The sequence below is a fragment of the Solea senegalensis genome, linkage group LG20, assembly GCF_019176455.1.
Source record: "Solea senegalensis isolate Sse05_10M linkage group LG20, IFAPA_SoseM_1, whole genome shotgun sequence".
NCBI classification, from domain to species: domain Eukaryota; kingdom Metazoa; phylum Chordata; class Actinopteri; order Pleuronectiformes; family Soleidae; genus Solea; species Solea senegalensis.
In genome coordinates this window covers 18,499,139-18,522,819 of record NC_058039.1, presented here as the reverse complement: position 1 = coordinate 18,522,819, position 23,681 = coordinate 18,499,139, and the positions used below count along the sequence as shown (strand labels likewise).

The window sequence follows — 23,681 nt, the reverse complement described above, 5'->3', positions numbered from 1 at the left end:
ATTTAAACCAGCAGAGGGCAGCACCTGTGATACCAAGAGTCTGCTCCAATCTCTGCAGTAGAATATCATGATCAATGGTGTCAAATGCAGCACTAAGATCTAACAGGACAAGTAAAGAAACTAGACCATTATCTGAGTTACTAACTTTAACTAGTGCTGTTTCTGTGCTATGGTTTAATCTAAAACCTGACTGAAAATCTTCAAACAGGCCATTAATGCGCAAATATTCACATCATTGATTAGCAACTGCCTTTTCTAAGATTTTAGAAACAAAGGGAAGATTAGATATAGGTCGGTAATTAGCTAAAATATCTGGGTCAAGGGTCGCTTTTTTGAGAAGGGGTTTAATAACTGCTACTTTAAACGTTTGGGGCACATTCCAGTTAATACAGTTTGGTGGGGATAGGATCTAACTGACAGGTTGATGGCTTAGATGATGAAACTAATGATGTTAACTCAGGGAGATCTATAGGGGAGAAACTGTCTAACTGTGCACCTGGTGCTTCTAAAGCTCTTGTGCTAGAAGATGAGTCAGTCCCAATATGAGGGAGGAGATGATCCATTTTTTCTCTAATTGATGTTATTTTATTCACAAAGACGTTGATAAAGTCATCACTGCTCAGTGTTAAAGGAATAGATGGTTCAGTGGAGCTGTGGCTCTGTGTCAGCCTGGCTACAGTGCTGAAAACAAACATATGATTATTCTTATTTTCTTCAATTAGAGAAGAATAATAGGCAACTCTAGCTTTTTTGTTTTATTGAATTTTTGTTTCTTTGACTCAAACATTACCAACATGGTAGCATCATAATTAGCTTGAAAAAAAACTACATTTCTACCAAAATATTGAAACAAATCTCCTGCGCCTCAACATTTATGAACATAAATAAATGAGAGTAAAATGAAATAAATCATTGGTGTTGTTCAGTAAAACTTTTGTGTCTCTTCCTCGTGATGAACACATAAAGTATTTAAAACTTTGAAAATACACATTTACATATAAATACTCTATAATTCTGCAGTTTATGTTAGAGCTGAGTTTTTTATCTAGGTCCATTTATTCTCCTACAATCCTGATCTTTATGTTTTTTTTGTTGTTTTTTTACAAAACTGCAAAATTTTTTTTTAAAAAAAAAAACAAATTATTCATTACTGTTGAATAATTTGACTTTTTCCACAAAATTTCTCAGAATTTTTACTTTTCTCGCAAAAGTTCTCAGAGCTTTATCTTGCTCAAAAACCAAAGAAAAGTTATGAATTTCTGTAAAAAATTCCCTATGACGTGTGACAAAAGTGACATCGGGAAAATGCTGAACCGGACATTCAAACAAAATGAATCTTGGGAAAAAAATTGCCTCATGAATCAATAATTATCTTTATTATTGTTTAAATCCATACAAGTGTCAGGTTGAGGAAGCAGTGTGTTAGCGTAGCCACAGAGTTAAAGGAGGCGGAACACGACACTAGACGTCTTCATCAGTGCAAACACAGCACGTAACCATCATCCACAAACACAACGATACATAAAACCACCATGGCTTCATCCAGAATCAAATAAATATTCATCTTAACATCTCTCTTTATCTATATTTTATATATATTATTCTATATTATACATATATTATATATATTGTTGTATTATTATACATATATCATACATCTGTCTTTGCTCTGTATTAAATATATTAGTCTTCAGTATAAATCCTTTACAATTATTTGTCAGGATGAATATTTTTGCAGTGCAGCCGAAAGGTAAATAATTACAGAGGAACATCGGGGCCACGTGAAAAAGTTTTTCATTTTTATTTAAATAAATTCTTCAAATTCAGAATTCTGACTTTAATCAGGAAATTCAGACTTGAATTTCAGAATTCTGACTTTAATCAGGAAATTCTGACTTTTATCTCAGCGTTCTGAATTTTTCTTTTTTTTTTGTTTTGTTTCCAAATAAAGTGACCCTAATCCTTTTCCATAAATAATACAAACGGTGAAATAAATAAATGAATAAATAAATAAATAAATACATATGTTCTTAAAGTGCAGCATGGGAGAAATATAGGCTTTTTTAAAAAAACTACAATATCTGGCACAACCATGACAGAATATAGAAAATTTTCTTTGCGTCATACATTTATACGCCACACACACCGTTGGATAAAACATTAAAGGTAGCGTGCGCCACACACACACACACACACACACACAGAAAGCTAACAAAGCATCACATCTAGACCTGATGAGTTGATTCAGAAAAACAGTGGAATCACAATCATGTTTTCGTGGCGTGTGAAGGAAGAATATTTATTTTCATGAGTTTGCAAAACCTCTAGGAAAACATTATGGCCAGGATTTCAGATTTCGTTGAGCGCGTGACGTATTTCGGAGACTAATCGATGAACAAAAGTCGCCAAACGTGGCAAGTACAGAGCGTTCAGATTTCATAATTCTCATTTTAAAATCAGTCTTTGGAACTCATCGTCTCATTTTTCAGCTCTGGAGGCAAAACTTACAAACTTTAACCTCTGTTTTATGGGCGCCCCCTACTGACCCACTGAAAGAACAACACTAACGTAGACTTAGCCATCAGAAAATATTGAGAATGTAGAATTTCTGATTCGTTTTTGTTCCTGACTTTTCACATGTGATCGTCGCTAGCTTACAAAAACATTAGCTCGAGTTGCAACATTAATAATCAACCGGTTTCATATTTTCACTTCCTGTTATAATAACGGTGTTTACCTCTGAAACAAAACAATAACTTTAGCCTCTAATCATGATCCTTGTGTTGTTAACATCAGACTTACTGCCTAAATTAGCAAAGAGGCTGCTTAATATAGCTCCCAGCAGGCAGCAAGAATACCAGCGGTTGTATCAACATGTTGGTTTGCTAGCTTAGGTTTAGCCATTAAGCATCGTTTAAAGATATAGAAATAAATAAGTTTGGACAATATCAATATCAATTATGACCTCTCATTAGTTCCTGGCTAGTTTACCTCCTAGCCTAATCCATAGCTAGGCTAAACGGCTCTAGAAGGTATGAAGAATGCTAGTTTCTGTTGCGCTCTTTTACTAGCTCAGACTTAGCCTTCAGATGATGTTAAGGGACTAATAAATGTTTTGAAAATATAGTATATTAAAACAAAAGAAGTTCCCGGCTAGCTTACCTGAACTTAGGTAAAGGTAAAGTTAGCTACGGAAGTTAGCAAGAACGCCACGCTATGTTGTTTAGCATTTGTCTTTGCTGTTTAACGTGGACAGACACGATCTAAAGCCACGCCCACAGTTCTGTACCTCTGCTTGTTGTTTAAACAGCGTTAGCATTTGACTACACTAATATTTAGGCTAAAGATTCGACACTGATGCACATTTGAACAATTCTTACTTACTCTAATATCAGCGAGTACACGCAGGTGCTTCAGTAGATGCTTTGACATTGAGTGCTAACATGCTAACCAATGTCTACATGGCCACCTGTGGCTCTACTGCTAACTTTGCCGCTTGAAGGAGGCGTGTCTAAACGGAGAAATGTGATTTGACCACATCACTGATAGCAAAGCTCTCCACTTACGTTTTTAAAGGTTTATATAATCTGGGCTAATCTGGAAAAAGAATCACAACAAGACTACGTTTACGTCATAATTTTCTCTTCGACAGGAAAATATACATTAATCTACTGTAATCTACTAAATTTAAAACTACTGAGCTACAGCGTGTTTTTAGCAAATCTTAAAAAGAACTAAATTTGCTTCTTTTAAATATTGCAGCTCAAACATTAACTGAAAAAAGACGACAAAACCACGACACACTGTGAATTGTGTCGTAAAATGGTCGAAGCACCTAACTGTGTTTCAGAATAATACATCTGTTCTACAAGTGTGTGTAAGGAACAGTGTGTAGGATTTAGTGGCATCTAGTGGTGAAGCTGTATATTGCAACCGTCAAAATTCAGTGCATTTGAGAAACTACGGTGGCCTTCAGGTGCCAAGAATTCCATTCTGGGAAACAACACGACACACTGTTAAAATTCTTCATTATTGATCATTCTCTGTTGATGGATTCTCACTAAATTCTACACATTGCACCTTTAGTGAACGTTCAGTACTTTGGCATCGCGGAAAAAAACCTCTTGAGTTTTTGTCATTTCATTATCAGCAGCGAAAAAGGCAGAGTATGAATTTAAAAATAAAATCCCTTCTGAAATTCTTCCTTTACGACACGAGAGAGACGGATAAATATAATATGTTTAAATATTGAAATATTACAGGACAAAACTACAGCTACACACTTATATTGCACGTTAACGCCTGTCAGAAAACTTTAAAGACAATAAAAACACGTCACTCCACTCACACGACACGCACTTTAAACTCAGGAGGAACTGGACACGCCCACGCCGGTTTACGACTGACCTCTGACCACGGGCTTCACCTCCCAGACAACTGGTGGTGAGGTGGGTCGACCCCAGGTCGCTCATAGGAATGTGTACGTTGGTTGTTAATGGGTAGTTTTGTACGATAACAGTCGGGAGGATGTAAAAGAAGGAATTATCATTTTGACGCACAGACGTGTGAGTGCAGCGTGACCTTTCAACTCAACTCATTTCCCTTCGTTTAGAACCTCCTTCCACTCGTGACAACGCTACACGCTCTCCTGCATTGTCTGGTTCAACTTGTCGTCCAGGGGTGTGGTTTCGGCCGCGGGAGGCGGGGCTTTGGCTGTAGCCGCCGCCTCCACCAGCGGCACCTTCTCCTTCAGGGGTGAGGCCGGAAGCGTCACGCCAGCGCTGGCACCGCCCACGGGAGGATCCTCGAGGGATGAGGAGGTGGGAGGCGGACCTCCGCCAAAGCCGCGGGCGATCTCGTCGAAGGTCTTACCCTTCGTCTCCGGGACTTTGATGAAGGTGAAGATGAAGAAGAGGATGAGGAACGTGGTGAAGATAAGGAAGACCCACGGCCCGCACACTTCCTGCACAGAAGAAGAAGAAGATTTTACATGTTAACTGTTTCCATGGAAACACACGTGCACACGCGCACGCGCACACACACATGCACACACACATGCACACGCACAGGAGTAGTTGATCCACTGTTGCCTCCATCACTAGTCACTAAGTTCTAAAGTCTTATCTTATTAAAATCCTTCGCTAACATTGACCTCAGTGACACAGAGTGACCACACGAGGCAGCAGAGGACCAGCAGCTCCTGATCGTGGTCAGAAACTGGACGTGCACGGTCACTCACCACCAGTTTGGGGAAGCTCATCCCGACCAGGAAGTTGGCCGTCCAGTTGCAGCAGCCGGCCACTGCCATGGCGGCCGGGCGCGGCCCCTGAGAGAACAGCTCGGCCACGATGAACCAGGGGATCGGCCCGGGGCCCAGTTCAAACATGGCCACGAACAGCATGATGGCCAGGATCGCCACGTAGCTCATCGCTGGGATGCTCACCTGAGAATAAAGAACACATGAGCACAACATGAACATGACTGCAGTAACCAGTTCACATGCTAGAGGTCGCTGTTATGGATGTTTTATAAAAGTCACCAGCAGCAGGGAGACAGTCATGAGCAGAGCGCTGACCGCCATTCCACCAAGACCCAGGAGGTGCAGAGTCCTCCGACCTGCCTTCTCCACCAGGAAGAGCTGTAGGACACAAGAGGACACATGAACATAAAGGAACCAGAGAGGTTCACCAAGTCCAGAGTCCAAATTTTCTTCACGAGTCAAAGTCAAGTCTGAAGTCTTTTGGTCCAAGTCCAATTACAAGTCTTTCTTTATGAGTCCGTTAAATCCCCAAGTCCAAGTTGTCTTGAGTTGACTCTTCTGAAGTTTTTGGTCACAAGTCAAAATCAAGTCTGAAACCAATGTTTGTGCGACTTAAGTGTGAGTCCTGGTCTGAGAGTGGAGTCCAGGTCTCAGACTTGAGTCCAGGTCTCAGACAGGAGTCCTGGTCTCAGACTGGAGTCCTGGTCTCAGACAGGTATCCTGGTCTCAGACTGGAGTCCTGGTCTCAGAGTGGAGTCCTGGTCAGACTGGAGTCCTGGTCTCAGACTGGAGTCCGGGTCTCAGACAGGTATCCTGGTCTCAGACTGAGTCCTGGTCTCAGACAGGTCTCAGACTGAGTCCTGGTCTCAGAGTGAGTCCTGGTCTCAGACTGGAGTCCTGGTTTCAGACTGAGTCCTGGTCTCAGAGTGGAGTCCTGGTCTCAGACTGGAGGTCTGGTCTCAGAGTGGAGTCCTGGTCTCAGAGGAGTCCTGGTCTCACACTGGAGTCCTGGTCTCAGACTGGAGTCCTGGTCTCAGACAGGTATCCTGGTCTCAGACTGGAGTCCTGGTCTCAGAGTGGAGTCCTGGTCTCAGACTGGAGTCCTGGTCTCAGACTGGAGTCCTGGTCTCAGACTGGAGTCCTGGTTTCAGACTGGAGTCCTGGTCTCAGACAGGTATCCTGGTCTCAGACTGGAGTCCTGGTCTGGAGTCCTGGTCTCACACTGGAGTCCTGGTCTCAGACTGAGTCCTCTCAGACTGGAGTCCTGGTCTCAGATTGAGTCCTGGTTTCAGACTGGAGTCCTGGTCTCAGACTGGAGTCCTGGTCTCAGAGTGGAGTCCTGGTCTCAGAGTAGAGTCCTGGTCTCAGAGTGGAGTGTGACTCACAGAGACGATGGTGAAGATGGTGTTGACGATCCCGGCTCCGATGGTGGCGTAGATGGGCTGCTTCACACCAGCGTCAGCAAAGATTCCTGTGGAGTAGTAAAACACCTGCAGAGACAAACATGTCATTAACACTCATACTTTAAACTTTATTGATCAGCCGTGTTATTGACGGTGCCGCTGACTCACGGCGTTGATCCCCGACAGCTGCTGTGAGAGCTGCAGCATGACGGCGATGAGGAGCGGCTGACGATACGACGCAGAGCGGAACAGCTCGGCGATGGTCACCTTCTTCTCCATCGCCATCTTAGCGCTCTCCTCCTTCATCTCCTGCATGTCTTTACTGACGTCCTCGCTGCCGCGCAGACGCACCAGAGCTGTGGACACAATCACATGTGCTCGCTCAGGAGACTACCAGAATCATTCAAAACATGTGATTGAATCACATACACACGTGAAAACATGCTGTCACCACTCACTCTCCCACACCAAAGCCCACACAGCAAACCAGTGATTTTAGCTGCTGGTCCTCTGCTGCCTCGTGTGGTCACTGTGTGTCACTGAGGTCAATCTGAACAAAGGATTTTTAAAGCCGAATTTTACAAAATCAGACATTAGAAGTTAGTGATGGAGGCAGCAGTGGATCAACAACTCCTGTGTGTGTGTGTGTGTGTGATGTTCTCTGTGGGCTTTGGTGTGGGAGAGTGAGTGGTTTACAAACGTCAGTTTCCTGTTGGAAAAGTCTGTCTGACAGTGAGATAAAGATGTGAACGTGTTCTTAAGACGACGTCGATTTAAACTGATGTTAAGAATTAAGTCTAACATGTTGTTGACACAGGTGGCGCTCACATCGTGTCAGTCCCTCACATTCTCTTTCCTCTGCTTCTACGTGTATGGTCACAAACTATGACTATATATCCTTTTTTTTGGGGTCATAAAACTCATCGAGAGAGCAGCACATGACTCATCTGTGGATGATAATCCAGGAAAAATCTAATCCAGGGCAGAGTTGAGGGGGTGTTTGTTTTTGTCACTTGGAGAAAGAAGTGGTCAGACGAGCGCGCAGATGCCAAAACCTTCTGTCCGTTCTTCACCTCTCTGTTTCTGTAGCAGCTGCTAAACTGACCTCAGGACACGGCAGCAAGATTGTGTTGTGCAAAAACAGCCTTCTACTAGAAATAAACCAAAGTGATTTAAAGAATCTGCAAATGTTTGTTTGTCTAGAAAACTTCAAACTGTCTTTGCTCTGCAGCCACTTTCAGACTCTCATGTTCCTTTAAGAGGAACACACAGTGAACTTTAAAGTTTCTAAAGTTAAAAGTCAATCTGTAAAACATTTTCAGGACAAAGTTAGATTCATTTTCTAATGAAAAACAAACGATTCACCATCGTTTGTTTTTACGAGAACATTAACATCGTGACCGCAGGACTTAAGATGATAAAGATAACGACAACAATGGCCACTGTGTGGCGCTAGAGAGAGAGAGAGAGAGAGAGGCCGCTGTCAGAGTATAGTAACTGTAGACCACATTCTCCCTGCTGCCTGTAGGGGGCAGGTTATCATCGTGGACCGAGAAGAAGATGAAAAACAAACACACTTTTGGCCACAACCAGTGTTGCCGTGGTAACACACGTTGCTGAATTCATGGGTCATCATAAACCTGGGGTGAGTTGTGTGTTTGTGTGCGACAGAGTGAGTCAGTGAAACGTACGTAGCATCTGCGTCAACGTCGCAGTTACCTTTGCGCGCCTGCTCCTCCTGTTTGAGGTTAATGAGCAGGAAGCGGGGGCTCTCGGGGCAGAAGGGCAGCAGGATGCACTGCAGCACGGCGGGGGCCACGGTGAGGGCCAGCAGTAGGGGCCACATCTTATCTGATCCCAGCAGGGCCTCCAGACCAAAGATCTGAACACAACACAACAAACGCTAAATCCTTGTCTCCACCGAGTGAAACGCTTCGGTTTACTACGGTAAGTTGCCGTCTTTGGCACCCTGCCCTTAGGGGTGGTATGGTCTGGGAGGAGCTAGACTGGCTCCTCCCACTACAGCCAAACAAACAAAAGAAACCGCTGCTAATTGTTGGGAAGTGTCCTACACACCTGAGCGATCAGGATGCCCACCACCACACCGAGCTGGTGCAGGGTTCCAAACGCTCCCCTGAGGGGAGTGGGCGACACCTCGCCCACGTACATGGGCGTGAGGCCGGTGAAGAGTCCGCAGAAGAGGCCGATGACGAGGCGGCCGGCGATGATCATCTCGTACGAGGAGCAGATGGTGGAGAAGCCCATGAGGAGGCCGCCGATCACTGCCAGAATGTTCACCAGCATCATGGAGCGACGCCTGAGGAGGAGGAGGAGGAGGAGTCTGTTCATCACATGACTGTCCAACAGGTCACATGACAGACTTCAAACTTGGCAGGTTTGGTTAAGAACTGTTGGAGACAGACAGACTGAAGGCCCGGCACAGATTGGCTGGTTTATGATACGTCCGTCACATGACCAGAGTGTGCGCCTCACACACCTCAGTGACTCACCTGCCAGGTGTGAAGCCTGTGAAGGAAACATCTGGACAGTTGTGCGATTACCACAACGAGGATTGTGAGTAGATATTACATCATTCTCCTTCTCTGTGCACTCAAGTCAATTCTTATTTGACCTTTAAAATGTGGTCACATGACCAGACTGACCACGACTTTATCTGCTTCTCCAGGCAGCGTGTGTGTGTGTGTGTGGGTATTACTAATGTTGTGGGGACCTAAACCTGTTTACACAGTCACATTATGGGGACTTGTCTTCCTTGTGGGGACAAAAATCAATGTAAATGACAACATTTTAAGGTGAAGATATGTTTTAAGGTTAGGTTGAGGTTAGGATTAGGATTAGGCCAGTAGTGATTGTGGTTAAGGTTAGAGTAAGTCTTCAGGAAATGAATGTAAGTCAATGCAATGTCCCCTCAAGTCATACGTGTGTGTGTGTGTGTGTGTAAATATTTAGTCCATATTAAAATAACTTCACTTCTTATAGATATTGTTCTTGTTTAACAATAAAAATTAAAACTCTAGTCCACTGGTTATCAACTTTCTTTTAAGCCCAAGATCCCTGAACAGTCGAGATGTAGTTACTGAAACATCGATAACATATTTCCTACTTTATTTATTATTAGTATTTTGGGATCAGTAAAGTACATTTATCTAAGTATGATGATTTATATTAATCAGGATTTTGTTCGTTACACCATCACTTTTAAGTTGCTTAATAACGTCAGAGCTGTTGTTCTTTGTTTGTGGGTAGAAATAAACGCTCAGACTCTGATCCTGAAGCAGCTGTCGCTCCTCTGAGCTTCCTGACCACAGTCTGAAGATAAACAGACTTTCTTTCTCATATCTTTATCTAACTATTATAGAACTTATCTGTGAAGCTCATGCTACCAGGACAGTTCTACAGCTGATTCAAGAGAGGAAGACGCTCACAGAGCAGCACCAATTCCTGCCAGGAATTTATTGTAATCCTTCAGATTTTTATTATTATTATTATCATGCCGTGGCTTTGTGGAGGTTAACGTGCATAAAAACTTTTCACTGAAGGTCAGTGAAGATTGCGATAGTGCCATAGTGCACAGACCGGTTGGTATCCATGTGTAGGGGGGTGGGAATGCTCAGTGGTTAAGACTGGTACCCTGTGTGCAAAAGACTTCATGGTCGCAAGTTCAACTCCAGCCCTGGCAGGTTGTACTCAATTCCCTTGTAAGTCGCTTTGGATAAAAGCGTCTGCTAAATGACATGTAATGTCATGTAGCCCCAGGGCTCTATAGCGCCCCCAGAAGTCAGATTATGGTCAGACAAAAGTCAGCGGATTGGGACAAAATCTGGTGAGTGTGTTTTTTTTTTCTATTGTGTCAAAGTCGCACATAGTTGTTTTCTAATTTTAACCAAACCTTTCTCCAAACTTCCATGAGCTCCGCCCACCCAGAAATCGGCCATTTTGGAAAAACAAAAATAGCTACTCGTCCTAGCGCTTTTTAAGCTAGCCACTTCTAACTCGGTCCATGTGTTGGACAAGTGTACTGATAATGGCCCAGGGCTCGGACATGTGCGTTGCATCAGGGCTCTATAGCGCCCCCTAAGGTGAAACGTGGCCAAAATTAATTTCACAAAACTTGGTGGGATCTTTTTTCGAGGATAAGACGAACAAAAAAGTCCATTGGGATCAACTCAACTCAACAGGAAGTCGCCTTCTTTTTAATTTTGGCGTGCATCGTGTTTTCTGTCCCACAGACGGACATGTTAGCATCTCGAGAAACAAACACGAAGACTTTCACAACAACATAAGAGTGAAAAAAGCTGTGGTTTGAGGAGAAGACTGAAGACAAACAACATTAGAGCCGCGCTGCGTCGCTTCATCAGCTCAACCACACAGGAAATACAACACTGACAGACATTCACATCCCATAATAACCTGATTTGACACAGATAATATAATCATGTCATTATTATATTATGATGTTATTTTTACCACAGCAGATCACGTCCTACCTGCCGAAGCGGTCGGCCATGACACCCACGCTGAAGGAGCCCACCATGCCGCCGACGCTGAACACGGAGACGGCGACGCTCCAGACGATGGTGCAGACGCCGGGCTCGATGGCTTTACCGTAACGCTCCATCCACGTGTTGTTGAAGAAAGATCGCAGTTTCTGGAGGAGAGGGAAATCATGTTATACAAATGCATTTAATAATAAATAATGGTTTTTTTATTAGTTTAATCATTTAAAAAAAATCATTTCATAACCAGAACTTGGCTGGAATTAGAGGGTGATTATCTTAGTTTAGCATGAGGATTAAGGATTAAGCGGGAAAATGCTTAGTGTATCAAGAAATAATAAATCTATTAAAAGTTCCTTTTCCTGTTTTTTGGTGAAACTGTAAAACAAACACCCATAAAATCCCAGATAAAAGCAGCACTGTTAGGCTAGCTGTCGCCAGGCTAAATGCTAACAGTGAATCCAGACCATATGTAGCACTGGATTAATTGGTTGCTAGCTTTAGCAGCTAGCCTACAAGTTAGTAAATCTATTACCAATTAGCTTTACCAAATACATAGCACTGTTAGCTTTAGCCTGGAGGCAGCTAGCCTGTGCTAACAGTGCTGCTTTTAACTGTGATTTTATTCACCACATTCACGAAAAACAGTCTGAGCTTTGATGACGTGTTTGCTAATGTTCTCACAAAAGGCAAAAAGAAACATTTTCACTGGATGTAAATTTAAAATCTCTATTTGAATATCAATATTAGCTTACTTTATTATATTAACTCACTACATTGCTTGTCTTTGAGTTTTGTGTTGGTTTTGTTTTTAAGAACATTTTGAATGTGTAATGTTTAAACGTTCACATTTTAAACATGGAAACGAGCACATTTGTGCATAAGCTAGCAACGAATTTAAAATAACTGACATATAATTGTTTGATAAATGAATGAAAACTTCACTTTATGAACATTATGTGAAACAAATTTACATGAATCTCAACTAAAAGTTTGGGGACCCGACAAAATCGCCCGTAACCCATCTGAGGGTCCCAGCCCCGTGTTTGGGAACCACTGCTGTTACTGACCTGCTCGGGAGCGTTGATGACTCCGGTGTTGTAGCCAAACTGCAGCGAGCCGATGACGGCAGTGGCCAAAGAGAAGAGGAGGTAACATGTGACCTGATTGTCCTGCAGAGGCAAAGACCAGGACGTGAGACGGACATGAGACAGACGTGAGACGGACGTGAGACAGACGTGAGACGGACGTGAGACAGGCGTGATTGAAATCAGTGCCAGCGGCGACTGAGGCAATAAAAGTGTGATGCTGACGCCACACACACACACACAGATGTGTTTAATGTGTTTGTAGCGTGTACATTATTACAGTGTGAGGCCTGAGGGCAGTAGCAGCAGCAGTAACAGCAGCAGCAGCAGCAGTAACAGCAGCAGCAGCAGCAGTAACAGCAGCAGCAGTAGCAGTAACAGCAGCAGCAGCAGCAGTAACAGCAGCAGCAGCAGTAGTAACAGCAGCAGCAGTAGTAACAATAGCAGTAACAGTAACAGCAGCAGCAGCAGCAGTAACAGCAGCAGCAGCAGTAGTAACAGCAGCAGCAGTAACAATAGCAGCAGCAGTAGTAACAGTAACAGCAGTGTAACAGTAACAGCAGCAGTAGTAACAGTAACAGCAGCAGTAGTAACAGCAACAGTAACAGCAGCAGCAGCAGTAACAGCAGCAGCAGCAGCAAGCAGCAGCAGCAGCAGCAGTAACAGCAGCAGCAGTAACAGCAGCAGCAGCAGCAGCAGCAGCAGCAGTACAGCAGAAGCAGCAGTAACAGCAGCAGCAGCAGAAACAGCAGCAGCAGCAGTAACAACAGCAGCAGCAGCAGCAGCAGCAGCAGTAACAGCAGCAGCAGTAACAGCAGCAGCAGCAGCAGCAGCAGCAGCAGCAGCAGTCAGGTCACTGTGTGTTTGTTAATGCTTCAGTGCTGATGAAGCAGCTTCCTGTGCTGCTGTTACCTGAGACAGTTTTGACACTGAGTGTGTCTCTGCTGATCCACTGCCCTTGGCAGGACAACAACAATAAGAGCAGCAGCAGCAGCAGCAGCAGCAGCAGCAGCAGCAGTGATTCAGGAACATCTACTGCTGCTCATGATTCAATCAGAGGATGGAACACGATCATGGAGATGATGTAAAGGTCAAAATCAATATTTATGTCTTCTGTTTGTTAAAGTTAATGTTACAGTTTTGAATTTTCCGGATCATTTTTTGTGTTTTTTTAATCGTTTCCATCTGCAATGATTTCACTTAAAACAAAAAAAATCAAACTCTGTGATGAAGTCAATAAAGATGAAACAGGAGCACAGCTTTACTAGAAATAAATCAAATATTCTCACATTTATTTCAAATGTTCAAAAAGAATCTGCTAATAATGACTTGAAAACTTAGTTTGCACTTTAAAACATAATCAGTGATAAATCCACACAAAAAACCTGATTTCATCTTTCATTAAAACATTCCCAATCCTTTACCTTTACCTTCACAACTAGGTGCCTAATCCTAATCCTAACACCAGGTCCGAACCTTGAAAAAGTCCTTTAAATTTGTCCCTCACAAGGTCAAAATGATGTCTCTCAATTGTTCGTCTTTTGGACCTCATACAGACATAAAGACATGTATACACACACACACACACACACACACACCTTCCCGTGTCCTTGTGTCGAGTCACAGTGACTCAGTAGAAATGTGTCTTTGGTCACATGACCACGTCTGAGTCGAGGATCAATAACAGAAAAACAATGACGCTGTCCATCTTCACTCAGCCTAAATATTAATATTAAAATAAAGATAATAAAACACACAGAAACATCTGTGTCTGTCGCCTGTTGCTTTATGTGTCAACAGGTGCCCGGTTACCACGGCAACTCATCATCATCATTGTCATGTGTGATCAGACTGTGGCGACTCGTCTCATTCGTCTCTGGACTTTGGTTTGTTTGGAGACTCATTCATTCATTCATGAGGGTCCATATTAATCACCCCCCCACCCCCCGTTTCCATGGCAACAGCCTGGAGGTGACATTATTGACACAGGCTGAACCTGCTGCTGCTACTGCAATCCTGCACACACACACACACACACACACACACACACACACAGAGAATGACCTACATGTTTTGGATGAAGGTTAAATGTATTGATCAGTTCTGGTGATTGATCGTTGATAAACATCAGTGACATTAACGTGTATGTTAATGTATGTTAGATCAGGTGATCATCTGATCACCTGATCTGATCATCAGGTGATGGTCACTATGTTCTCACTGTGTTTTCACTATGTTTTCACTGTGTGTTCTCACTGTGTGTGTCTCTCATGTGTGTTCATGTTCTCACCGGTTTTCACCATGTTTCACTCACTGGTGTTTTCTACCATATTCCTCACCGTGTTTTCACCTGTGTTCTCACCGTGTTTCACTATGTTCTCACTGTGTTTTCACTATGTTTTCACTGTGTTCTCACTGTGTTCTCACTATGTTCTCACTGTGTTTTCACTATGTTTTCACTGTGTTTTCACTATGTTTTCACTGTGTTTTCACTATATTCTCACTGTGTTTTCACTATGTTCTCATTGTGTTTTCATTGTGTTTTCACTGTGTAAAATAACATGAGCATAAAACAAAGACTCCTTCAGCTTATTGATTTAGTGTTTCCCTTCATCGCCCAGAATTCCTTTAGGTTAAAGCTCAGAGGACCAGGTGATATGTGTCTGTGCAGAGAGAGAGACAGACAGACAGAGACAGGTAGACAGACAGAGAGAGACAGAGAGAGTGAGACAGACAGACAGACAAAGAGTGTGAGACAGACAGACAGACAGCGAGTGTGAGACAGACAGACAGAGACAGTTACTGCTTGAACAAAGATAAATGTTTCCTGTTGCTGTTTCATCAAACTCTACATGAACGTGGACGATGAGATGAGGAGAAGAAATTCTCCCTCCCTCTCATCCTGTCACCACTTGTTCATCCGCTCATCCTCAGAAAGACGATGTTTCATCTCAACAACTTTAACATGAACTCACACACACATGAATATCAATCTGCAGATGAATACATTAGTACATTAATATTACATGACAGTTCATATTTATACTTCTTAAACTTGTTGCTGTGGGATTAATAAAAGATTATATAGTATTTTAGATTATCAGATTATCTTTACTACCTGCATATTTATGTATTCATTCATTCATTCAATCATTCATATCATCTGTCGATGAAGCAGAACATCTGCAGAGCTGCTATGTGACTCACACACACACACACGCGTGCACACACACGCACACACGTGTTGTAAACAAATAATCCACGATGACACAACAAAGATTGTGGATTATCTCACATAATAAAGTCAAAGTTTCCTCACATTCTGCCAATGACTCAGCAGATTTAATGATAATCTGTGCAATAATCCTGTGACTCTGCACTTTTTCATCTCCTTCAAACAACCATTCATCACTTCTGGATTAATCTGTCATCATCAGTGTTTATAACAATAATAATAATAATCTCAGATTAAAACTCACAATGTCACATTTGCTGCTCAAACCTGGGAATTCCTTCAGTTTGTGGTCAATCTACTCTACTCTAATCTAATCTAATCTAAAACAGAGAGAGTAAAATCACTTGCCTGACCCGCCATCTTCTCAGATCACAGATAATCTCAAATCTTCAGGAGCTGGCCAAAAAGAAACCCACGCTCAGTGGCTCCGCCCGCCGGTGCCGGCAGCTGCCGGAAAACCAACACACCTCAAGGCGCTGTCCGTGGTACCAAACACCGGAGTCCAGGGTCCAGGGTCCAGGACCAGAACCCGAGTCTACTCTGGTCTGTTCTTCATCAGCAGAGAAACAACAACAATCATTAATAATCAATGAAAACATGTATGTGACAGAGTTTATGTTTGTTTTTGATCGATTATCTGCGTTTGATTCATGACGTCATCGGTGTGAGCAGAGAAAAGGAGTCCGCATCAGAGCAGCAGAAACCGGGCAGCACGATTCAGACTCACCGGTGATGAGATCCGTGTGTGTCTCCGTGTCCTCGCGTCTCTCTCTCTCTCTCTCTCTCTGTGCTCGTGTTTGTCTGTCTCTGTCTCCTGTCTGTCTGTGCGATCTCGTGTCTGTCTCTCACAGATGCGCTCCCTCCTCTTCACGCTCTTATCTTCATCTTCTTCTTCTTCTTCTCCATCAGCCTATGAAGAAGTGGGATGCTGGGATGCCATGACGCGTCGTGGCTCCGCCCCCCTGACTCGCCGCCAGTGTGTGCGTGCAGAAGCGTCCGTGACTTTCCTGCATCCTCCTCCTCCTCCTCTTCATCACCGCGGGACGAGGCCGCCTCCGTGTCCTGTAATGGCTGTCGCAGCGCCGGCGTATTCATCGTGCGCGCATGCGCAGTGGAGAGAGGCGGGACGTGAGGGTCGTGTGCGTCCTCCTCACCTTCCCGTCATGCACCTCTCTCTGCAGTGACCTTGAGAAGTAGCCGCGTGAGGTCACACATTTATACTGATGCTGCAGATGCTGCGGCCCCGCCGTTGCTATGGTAACGCGTCACGAGGCAGCATCATCAGAAGCAGCATCATCATCATCATCATCAGCCTCACAGACAACTTAAAGAGAAGCTTACACACTTGGACTAATGTTTATAATCTGAGTGTCTAGATTAGATTAACAGAGAATAGGACGATATTTACGTCTATTTCACGTCATGAGTGAAGAAACGCATTCAGCAGTTTACAGTGATTTACTCTGAAAGGCCACAAGGGGGAGCCCTCACTTTACTTGTGAGTTTAATGATAAATATTGTTACATTTTAAACAATATAGTTACATGTTTGTAACAACCTTTTGTGTAATTTGAGTCATGTTTTTGTGCTTTTGTAAAATACAGTTTATGTAACAAGAACATTTGTAAAACACATTTTATTTTGTTAAGTTATACAAATCTGAACATTTTTAAACATTCTTAAGTAATGAAAGTAAATATTTTGTAGGCTGAGTTAATATTGTTATAAAATAACGACATTTTTATAACCTGTGTTCACTCACAGTGATGTTACCTGTCTCACCTTGCTTCCGGTTGATAGACAGCTAAACTTCAAAAGCTTCTTCAAAAACACACGTTTTTCTGAGCCGAATTTACCGGATTATCAGAGTGACCCGCGACATGTTTTCAAATGTGGTGTCAGAGTCACACTTTTTTACAAAAATACAACAAACCTTCAAAAACGCTGATTTTCCGAGTGGGATTCAGCAGCTGTCACGTGTAAACTGCAGTGAGTGAGACAGGTTTGATTCTGTGACTGAAAAATACACAATTTTTGATGAATAACATTAAACTTATTGATTAAAACAGACATTTAAACGTCAGGAGGTGATTGATAATTGATTAGATTATAAAAAAACGTATTACACACAGGAACCAAATGATTCTGACGACACATCGTCCTTCTGGCTTGAAATGCTCCTGGCACGCAGTGCATGTTGGGAAAGAGAGTCAGGTGGTCACAGTGAGTGAATACTCCCACCTGCTGGACATGTTGAGCAGTGCATCACTCTGTCAGTAGTATGTAAAAACCAGGAATAAGAATATAAAAGTGTTTGTTTTATTGATTTTAAAATCATTTTAAAAATGAGAGACATGAGAGACATGAGACAGACACATGAGAGACAGACACATGAGAGACAGACACATGAGAGACAGACACATGAGACATGAGAGACATGAGACAGACACATGAGAGACAGACACATGAGACTTTAGAGACACAGAGACATAAGACAGACACATGAGACTTGAGAGACACATGAGAGACATGACAGACACATGAGACATGAGACATGAGACAGACACATGAGACTTGAGAGACACATGAGAGAGAGACAGACACATGAGAGACATGAGAGACAGACACATGAGAGACATGAGACAGACACATGAGAGACATGAGAGACACATGAGACATGAGACAGACACATGAGAGAGAGAGACATGAGACAGACACATGAGAGACAGACAGACACAGAGACAGAGACACATGAGACTTGAGAGAGACATGAGACAGACACATGAGCTTACACATGAGACTTTAGAGACACATGAGAGAGATGAGACAGACCCATGAGAGAGACAGACACATGAGAATTTAGAGACACATGAGAGACATGAAACAGACACATGAGACTTGAGAGACACAGAGACATGAGACAGACACATGAGAGACATGAGACAGACACATGAGACTTGAGAGACACATGAGAGACATGAGACAGACACATGAGACAAACAGACCCATGAGACTTGAGAAACACATGAGAGACATGAGACAGACACATGAGAGACATGAGACAGACACATAAGACTTGAGAGACACATGAGCAACATGAGACAGACCCATGAGAGACATGGAGACACATGAGAGACAGACACATGAGACTTGATAGACACATGAGACAGACACATGAGAGACAGACAATGAGACTTGAGAGAAACATGAGAGACATGAGACAGAGACAGACACATGAGACTTTAGAGACACATGAGAGACATGAGACAGACACATGAGAGACAGACATATCAGACTTTAGAGACACATGAGAGACATGAGACAGACACATGAGATTTTAGAGACAGAGACATGAGACAGACATGAGGACAGACACATGAGACTTTAGAGACACATGAGAGACATGAGACAGACACATGAGAGACAGACACATGTGAGATAGACACATGAGGCAGACACATGAAACACATGAGACAGACACATGAGACTAGAGACACATGAGAAAGACACATGGAACACATGAGAGACAGACACATGAGACTAGAGACACATGAGACACATGGAACACATGAGAGACAGACACATGAGACAGACACATGAACAGTGGTGGGCTGTCAGGGCCTTCTCTGCTGGCCCTGACAATATATATAAAAAAGGTTTTTATTATTATTATTATTATTATTTTTAATAATCTAATTAATTTGTGTCTGAACGTGTCTGAATTCAATTACTTTTTCAGTGTTATGATTATATTTCCAGAAAGAATATGGTTATTTTTAGTGAAGCTGATCTGGATTTTCCTGGATGTCATTAAACGCATCATAGCTCCATGGACCTGCTCTCGTAGTATTGCTGGCCTTTCGTTGAAGCTGCCATTTCCTATTTGTTTATAACTTTGACTGACGTTTGTCGTCCGCCAATCAAAATGTGATATCATAGTGACAGAACGCCCCAGGCCCAGCGATGTGTCTGGCGCTAGCCCCCAGTGATGTCATCAACGACGTTTGAACCTTTGGCGGGTTTTGAAGTAAACTATGATCACTGCATTAACACCACTGATCCATCATGTGTCTGATTCACTTTTCACAACGATCGTTTGGAGAAAAGAAGGAAATGATTTCAAGAGGAAGACCTACACCCAAGAGGTACATCATTTACGGTAGTTTGAGTGTTAATGATGAATTTATAACATGTTTTAGAAGTGGTGAGGACAAAACTGTTGATCATAAATAGTGCAGGGGACGTGTTCCGTCGTGTAGCTGACGCCTATGCTTATGTGGAAGCTTGTTTTTGTGTCATATAGTGGTTTGTGAAACTGCAGTTGCTGAGTGACCTAACAGAAGATGTGCTAATGATGCAGTAGCCTATAGATGCACAGTGGTGTGTGTGTGTGCGCTATGGTTGTTGCAGATCAACTGTCCCGTGAATATAGTGCATAATAGTGTGTTTTGTATGTGCTTGTGTTTTTTTTACTGAAACCCCACAGTACGCTACTGCACATGAAACACATGAGACAGACACATGAGAGACAGACATATGAGACTTGAGAGACACATAAACACATGAGAGACAGACATATGAGACTTTAGAGACACATGAGAGAGACACATAAACACATGCATACATATTGCTCTCCTGCTTTCGGGGCAGTCCTTTGTTTTAATACAGTGTCAAGCTTGAAACTTGAAATCTCCTAAAGCTGAACCTTTATATTTTGTCTCAGAAACAACAGATTGTGTTTCAATAGACTGGTTTCTTCACTAAGTAGTTTGATGAATAGTCCTGCTACTATCTGAAAGACTGTCTGGGGCTGCGAACCATTCAGACAATGGCGGAGTGTTAAGAAACGACGTGTGTGAATGAAGTGTTAAAATCCCTGCTCCAGCCAGCAGGAGCGCTGCTGAGTATGAGCTTTAACACTCACACACTTCCAAGTCCCCATTTTGCTTAATATTAAAAAAAATTCACCAGAGCGTCTTAGACATGATTTTAGGTTGATTTAAAGCATGACAAAGAGGGGACCTGAAAAATGTCCCCTGTTCAACGGTGAGTCCCCTCTTTGTGTGTGTGTAACGACGCTGAAGTCCCCTGTTCTACTGGTTGACGAGTACACACACACACACACACAGACACAGACACACACAGATGATATGCTGTGTCTCAGCGTGTAAGTGGCAGTGTTGTTATTTAATGATATGAACATCTGCAAATGTATGCAAAGTAGAACCGAGTCATGAAGATAACCACACATGACTGTGAGGAGACGTCCGTTAACTCTGTTACCATAGCAACACTTTTACAGTGTTAGACTGACTTTTCCCAACAGGAAACTAAAGTTTCACACCAAACCCCACAGAGAAAATCAGTGATTTTAGCTGCTGGTCCTCTGCTGCCTCGTGTGGTCACTGTGTGTCACTGATGTAAATGTCTGCGAAGATTTTCAAATGCAGAATTGACAAAATAAGACATTTGAAGTGGATTTGAACAACTCCTGTGTGTGTGACGTTAAAATCACTGATTTTCTCTATGGACTTTGGTGTGGGAGAGTGAGTGGTTTATGAACTTCAGTTTCCTGTTGGAAAAGTCTGTGTAACAGCGAGATAAAGACGTGAACATGTTCTTAAGACATCAGAGACTTCATTTCATTATTATTTATAAGGATTATGTTTTTTAAAGACTTCAAAAATCCTTTTAAACGGCAAAATGTTAAAAGAAAAGTCTTCAATTTTGCTTGAATTTGTAAAAGTGTTTAATTCAAAATCCCGTTACAGGTCTATTTACAAATATTTGACAGCGTTTATATGAGTTCATCTTTCAAGTTTTATGTTTAAGTTGATTAAGTTGAGTTTTTGGCTTAGACATGGGGGTACTTTACTGTATATTTACATCCAGACAAAGACACGAGAATAAACATGACAAAAAACAACAAAGGTGAGGAGGGGGAGGAGCATGAAAGTCACATGACAGGAGAGAAAAAAACAGAGTCAAATGAGACTAAAGGAAAATTAGAATAAATCATTGAAATACTTAAGAGTCTTTGTGATGTAATGTACACTATGTGTGTGTGTGTGTGAACAGGATCAGATCAGCTGTTCACAGGTAAATCCCGCTGTAAGCCACTGGTTGCCACGGAGACACAAGGACACGCTTACTGGTTGTGGTCGTCGCGGCTGTCATTGACCTTTGACCTATGTAGCTGCTGTCAGACTGTGTATATTTATGTTGTTTTATGCCATAAATGCAAATATCTTTCTACAAAAAAAGCATCTTTTCAATATGAAATACTAAAATATAAAAAATCCACGTCATCATCATCAGCAGCAGCAGCAGCAGCAGCAGCAGCAGCAGACCTCAGGACCATGTTCTGACACCAGGGAAATCCTCTTATGTGCTGGAAATCCATGCAAATCCAAACATCTCCAGAGTCTTCAAAGTCAAACCAGAGTGGAAGAAGAAGCAGCAGAGAAGTGGTGAGACAGGAGAAGTGGTGAGACAGGAGAAGGCAGAGCGTCCTCAGTGACAGGGCTCGAACGGGAATTCGGAGAGTCCTCCGTGCAGCTCCACGTTTCCCTCCGACCAGGACAGGACGTCCCCGAGCAGGTGTCCTCCGCACGTCGCCTGGCTGTGGATCTCACCCGGCGTCAGGACTCTGGACCAGAACTGAAGGTCGGCCAGTTCTCCCATGAAGGACTGAGTGACGTCGAAGCGTCCGCCAATCGTGTCCTGAGGAGGGACAGCACAGATTTACAGAGGATTCACCATGGAAGTAGCAGTTAGCCACCAGGGGGCGACTACTGTTTGCAAAAAGAGCTGAATTTGTCAGTAACAATGATTTTCTATATGAACTCTAGAGTCAGAGAAATCTCTCTCACACACACACACACACACACACCAAAGCCCACAGAGAAAATCAGTGATTTTAGCTGCTGGTCCTCTGCTGCCTCGTGTGGTCACTTTGTGTCACTGAATCTGAACAGAGGATTTTAAGGCTGAATTTACTAAAATAAGACATGTGAACTTAGTGATGGAGGCTGTGTGTGTGTGTGTGTGTGTGTTAGATGTCGTAGACTTAAACCTCCAGGTGTCCCTGTCACTCACCTGCTCTTGTCCCAGGATGAACACGCCTCCTGGTTTCACAGATTGCCACGACGACAGATTCTGTCCTGAACCTTTCTTCACGCCATCCTGAAACACCTCCCACACGCCGTCACGTGTCCACCATGTCACACACACGTGATGCCACTTCCTGTCTGTCATAGTGACGGGCAGAGTCACGGCCTACACACACACACACACACACACACACAGACAGACAGACACACACACAGACACACACACACACACACACACACACACACACACACACACACACATTTTAACTTAATTTCATTTGGTTACATTTTTATCATGAAAACAACTAATTAATGCAAATTTAAATTGTTTTTATTTACATTTAAATTTGTAAAATGATAGGACTGATCAACCAACCGACTAACCAACAAACTAACTAACAGACCAACTGTCCATCTGACCAACTAACTACATAACCAACCGACTAACCAACTAACTAACTAACAGACCAACTGTCCATCTGACCAACTAATCACATAATCAACCAACTGTCCATCTGACCAACTAACCACATAACCAACCGACTAACAACTAACTAACTGACCAACTGTCCATCTGACCAACTAACCACATAACCAACCGACTAACCAACCAACCAACCAACTAACTAACTAACTAACTAACTAACTAACTAACTAACTAACAGACCAACTGTCCATCTGACCAACTAATCACATAATCAACCAACTGTCCATCTGGCCTACTAACCACATAACCAACCGACTAACAACTAACTAACCGACCTGTCTATCTGACCAACTAACCACATAACCAACTAACCGACCAACTGTCCATCTGACCAACTAACCACATAACCAGCCGACTAACCAACTAACTAACCGACCAACAATACTTCAGTCTAATCAGATTATCTGTATAATGAACTCAGTAAAGAGGATTAAATGAGAAGCTTTCACTATTTCACAGAATCATTAATCATCACTTTCTTCAGAGATAAACTTTAATATTAATTATTATTATTTTTTATTGTTATTAATAATAATGACAATACTATTATTATTATGAATAACAACAATACTACTACTA

The 23,681-nt window shown here is 42.6% G+C and overlaps 2 protein-coding genes across 2 annotated transcripts in view; both read right to left on the bottom strand.

Annotated features, from left to right (window-relative positions):
- Window positions 1-1,349: 1,349 nt before the first annotated feature.
- Window positions 1,350-16,467, bottom strand: slc2a3a (solute carrier family 2 member 3a). The gene is made up of 11 exons (XM_044053104.1): window positions 16,231-16,467; window positions 15,852-16,053; window positions 12,251-12,352; window positions 11,172-11,332; window positions 8,740-8,980; window positions 8,383-8,545; window positions 6,832-7,019; window positions 6,646-6,750; window positions 5,540-5,638; window positions 5,240-5,443; window positions 1,350-4,963 (listed from the first exon to the last, which is right to left on the bottom strand). Exons 2-11 carry the CDS (start codon window positions 15,861-15,863, stop codon window positions 4,637-4,639), a joined length of 1,602 nt encoding a protein of 533 aa, XP_043909039.1. The 5' UTR covers window positions 15,864-16,053; window positions 16,231-16,467; the 3' UTR covers window positions 1,350-4,636.
- Window positions 16,468-21,234: 4,767 nt separating this feature from the next.
- The window catches only part of si:dkey-14o18.2 (neuronal pentraxin-1), an 8,856-nt gene continuing 6,409 nt past the window's right edge, over window positions 21,235-23,681 (bottom strand). The window contains exons 7-8 of the mRNA XM_044053324.1: window positions 22,602-22,781; window positions 21,235-22,226 (exon numbers count right to left, since the gene is read on the bottom strand). Coding sequence (XP_043909259.1) covers window positions 22,017-22,226; window positions 22,602-22,781 — 390 coding nt within the window. The 3' untranslated portion in view covers window positions 21,235-22,016. The remainder of the gene's footprint in view (window positions 22,227-22,601; window positions 22,782-23,681) is intronic.

What these genes read in the sequence shown, in the direction of transcription:
- slc2a3a (XM_044053104.1), bottom strand. An exon ending in TCATCAACGCTCCCGAGCAG is followed by an intron (nt 11,333 to 12,250) that starts GTCAGTAACAGC and finishes CCTCTCCTCCAG; the next exon opens with AAACTGCGATCTTTCTTCAA. An exon ending in ATGGCCGACCGCTTCGGCAG is followed by an intron (nt 8,981 to 11,171) that starts GTAGGACGTGAT and finishes CCTCCTCCTCAG; the next exon opens with GCGTCGCTCCATGATGCTGG.